The following is a 3,645-nucleotide window of genomic DNA, read 5'->3' on the forward strand; positions in this document are numbered from 1 at the left end:
AGTGGAGGGTAAGGATGGTACCGACAGTACCGGTGGGTCACAATTCCGGTAACATATGTCTAGCAGGTTGGAGAAATTAATTGAATGTAGCGCGTTGATAGACCCATAAATGAATGCATGCAAAAATTTCTTTGACATATACCTGCCGTTTTCTCGAAGGCATTTTTTCTTTTATTTTGGACGAAAAGTGTCGTGCTTTGAGAGAGATTTATAACTGTTTTTTTTTTAATATAAATTTGTTTATTTAGTTGGATTTGTGTGTTGTGATAATTATCTCAATCGTTTATAAAATACATAATTAATTTGATAATTTGATAATCAATTGAGTAATAAATTTTGTATCGATTAGTTTGACACCAACCAATTAATTTGTATAGATTAGTTTGTCAAATAGAATTTAGCAAAAGTTTATTTTTAAAGAAAAAAAAATAATCATGTTTTATTTTATTTTATATTTTTAATTTATTAAATAAAAAATAATGATATAGCTAGTGGGATGAATAAGTTGGAAGAGACATGATTTTATGTGTTGTAGGCTGAAAAAGATGAAATTTTAGAACCTTTTGGAGATCTATTCAGGACCAGGATCAGTTTCAGACTGTTTCATCCATCTCTCTAACTACAATAAAGGGCAGCAATGGATCATGTTATTATAGAAAATCTACAACTCACTCATGAAATCACAAAAATATATCTAAATATTCGGGTTGTAGATGATTGTTAAAAAAACATACCACAATGCGGATATAGTCCCTCAAATCGAGTTACAATTACATACACTTTATAGAGAATAATAACACGCACAAATAAATACCACCATTAGAAAGAAAAAGTGAAAAACATCACCACAAAAAGAACAAATCAATTTCTGAACTCTCAAGTAAGATCATCATCATCCTCCTCCTCTTTTGCCTTCAACAACAATTTCACTCTCAGCAAAAGTGTCGTCTTCCATTCATCCTACATAAAAAAAAAAAAAAAAAAAAAAAAAACATCAACCAACAATACTAGAGACCTATTTGTTACACATAACATGACAACTGATTTGTGACTGAGTTAGGAACATTTTTGTATTACCAGCTTAGTCATGCTGTCAAATTCCTTCACTGCATCAGTAAACTTTTCAACATCTTCTTCATCCACAGCTGCAGCTAAATCCTGTCATTTAAATAAAAAGTGATGGGATTGGGATTTAATACCAAAAAAACATACAATAAAAAAAGATAAGGATTTAATAAAAACATACTGCAAGCAATTTGCATTCACGTGTTCCTGAAAATGTGGGATCAAGTTCCTGATAACGATCCAATGCATTTGTGATTGCAACAACATCACCTTTACAGAGTTGGCAAATCCCAGCATTTAATAAATGCCCTCTAACTCCATATTTTAGCAAGTTATTATTCAGAGACTGTTTTGCTATCTCTTCATATATCTCTATAGCTTTCTGATATCTGAAACAACACATTTTCAGGGTATTATTATTACTCATGATTTTAATCCCTAATTATATATATATATATATATATATATATATATATATATATATATATATATATATGAAGCTTACTGTTCCAATTGAGCTGAAAATTGTGCGATTTTCTGCTTGCATTGGTTTGCAGAAGTTGTTACTTCTTCACCTTGGAAAAGATCAGATGCTTTATCATAGTAAGCAATAGCTTGCTCCAAATTTTGCTCCTGTTCGTATAACTCGGCAATTTCCTATAGAGTGAAACCAAATTGTATGAAAACTAAATTAAAAATTAATATATAAAAAACTGGGAGATAAATGATAATGCTATGATGTATGTACCTTGCAATATCTGGCAGCCATGCTGAGTCTTCCAATTTCCATGAAAATGTTTAATGCTTGCTCTAGGTTAGCTATGCACTCTGCAGAAATTTAAGGTAACAAGAAAAAAAAAATATTTTTTTATATATCCAGGAAAAATAACGGATTAAAAATCAATTATTTTTTTAGTTTATACCCTTGGTGCTTGTTTTCTTGTATGAGTGAGCTGCATCAGCATAAGCACTAGCAGCTTCATGTTTGCTATCCATCTAGAAAAACACAAAATCAAGATTATTATGGGGTTTAAAAAATGATGATGGAATTAACTATTAAGCACTTACTTTCAGATGACACTCAGCCAGCTTGACATATACAGAACCAGCTTGGTCCCCTGAAAATTATGGTTAAAAGATTAAAATACATAAATGATAGGTTTGTTGTAAGAAAGAATGATATGGATGTTTGAGGATTAATATTTAATATTTTAATACTAACATGATTTGGCAAGCTTGTAAGAATTGGCAGCTTTTTCGTATAAATCACCAGCATCTTCAAACTTGGACCCAAAGAAGCCCCAGCCATTGAGCTTCTTGTCAGCTTTCTTCTCGAATTCCTGACCTTTTGCTATTTGATCAGACATTCTCAGTAGATCCCTTTTGTTCTTTGCAAGATGTTTCTCCCACTCTGTGAGTTTTCACATAGAAGAATAGAAAAGAAGAAGATTTTAAGTGAAGAAAAAGAAATAGAAAAAGGTTTTGTGTTCCTCTTTTCTCTTTGCAAGTTTATACCTTGATCTTAGCTAGAACCAAACTAGAACTAAAAATAAGGTAGTTTTGGGAAGCATAGACATATCCTATGGAGGCAAGTTTACCACATCAATAGATTCAATCATTTCTCAGCTTTATAGAAAGTGAAATTGGACTGAAGAGAAAAAAGGAACAAGTAACATTTATCAAGTCTCAGGATCAAGCGATCAACCAACTAATGATCATGGGCAATATGCTCTAAGATGTGAAGTATGATGTTGTTGCAGGCATGCAGGATCTAAAGGCAAAATAGATATCATCTGTTGTGTAATTGTAAACCCTAAGCCAAAAGTTGAATTAATCAAATTTAATCGCTAGTGCAACCATGGACACATGTAGGTTATCTGAATTCCTACTTGTGCATCGTTAGATCAATTAGCTAAACTGCTTTAAATCCTTGATTAGATTTCGTCTACACGTATCAAATTTCTTTTTCGCATACTTGATTTGAAGGAAATATTTTAGCATCGATACAAGTACTTGCCTTTCAAAAACAAACGATGCAACTGGTAGGCAATAAACCCTAAAATGAGCACATTGAAAACTAATATGAAATTGAAGTAATCATCATTTACTCTAAACACGATCGAATCCATAGAACAGTCTGAAACAACTCAAAACAAATTAGGTTACTCGAACAAGAAGAAAAAGACTCACACAGGTAACTGCAGGAGAAGCACAAGAAAGGCGACGATGAAGAGGATCGGTATGGCGTGCGAAGTTCTCTTTCCTTATTCGATATGTGACGAAGAAGAAGAAGAAGAGATTAGATTTGAAGAGTGTGGTTGGACTGAGTCAAGATTTTGAGGAGAGAGGGAATACGGGTAGAAAGAGAGGATCAGCCGGTGATGGAATAGAGGGCTAATCGCTCAGGCTGATTTTATTTATTTTTACTTATTATTATTCTTTTTTAGTGGGTGTTTTGAATAAATAATTTTTAGTTTATTAGCTTATTTGCTTATTGTGGTGAGAATAATCATTTTTTTTAAATGTGTTTAAATTAACTTATTGCGATGGAATAAGCAAAAAGCAATAAGTAATAAACAT

The 3,645-nt window shown here is 32.1% G+C and overlaps 1 protein-coding gene across 1 annotated transcript; it reads right to left on the reverse strand.

Moving 5' to 3' along the window:
• Nucleotides 1-672: 672 nt before the first annotated feature.
• LOC145012007 (alpha-soluble NSF attachment protein 2-like) lies at nt 673-3,444 on the reverse strand. The gene is made up of 9 exons (XM_078970765.1): nt 3,256-3,444; nt 2,288-2,476; nt 2,134-2,183; nt 1,989-2,061; nt 1,814-1,893; nt 1,571-1,722; nt 1,247-1,454; nt 1,078-1,158; nt 673-960 (listed from the first exon to the last, which is right to left on the reverse strand). Exons 2-9 carry the CDS (start codon nt 2,430-2,432, stop codon nt 877-879), a joined length of 873 nt encoding a protein of 290 aa, XP_078826891.1. The 5' UTR covers nt 2,433-2,476; nt 3,256-3,444; the 3' UTR covers nt 673-876.
• Nucleotides 3,445-3,645: the final 201 nt, after the last annotated feature.

Source organism: Lactuca saligna, chromosome 8 (genome assembly GCF_052625555.1).
Source record: "Lactuca saligna cultivar CGN05327 chromosome 8, ASM5262555v1, whole genome shotgun sequence".
Taxonomy (NCBI): Eukaryota; Viridiplantae; Streptophyta; class Magnoliopsida; order Asterales; family Asteraceae; genus Lactuca; species Lactuca saligna.

What these genes read in the sequence shown, in the direction of transcription:
- LOC145012007 (XM_078970765.1), bottom strand. Translation starts at nt 2,432, where the DNA reads ATGTCTGATCAAATAGCAAAAGGTCAGGAATTCGAGAAGAAAGCTGAC. An exon ending in TTTTCAGCTCAATTGGAACA is followed by an intron (nt 1,455 to 1,570) that starts GTAAGCTTCATA and finishes GTGTTGTTTCAG; the next exon opens with ATATCAGAAAGCTATAGAGA. An exon ending in TTGACAGCATGACTAAGCTG is followed by an intron (nt 961 to 1,077) that starts GTAATACAAAAA and finishes TTTTTTATGTAG; the next exon opens with GATGAATGGAAGACGACACT.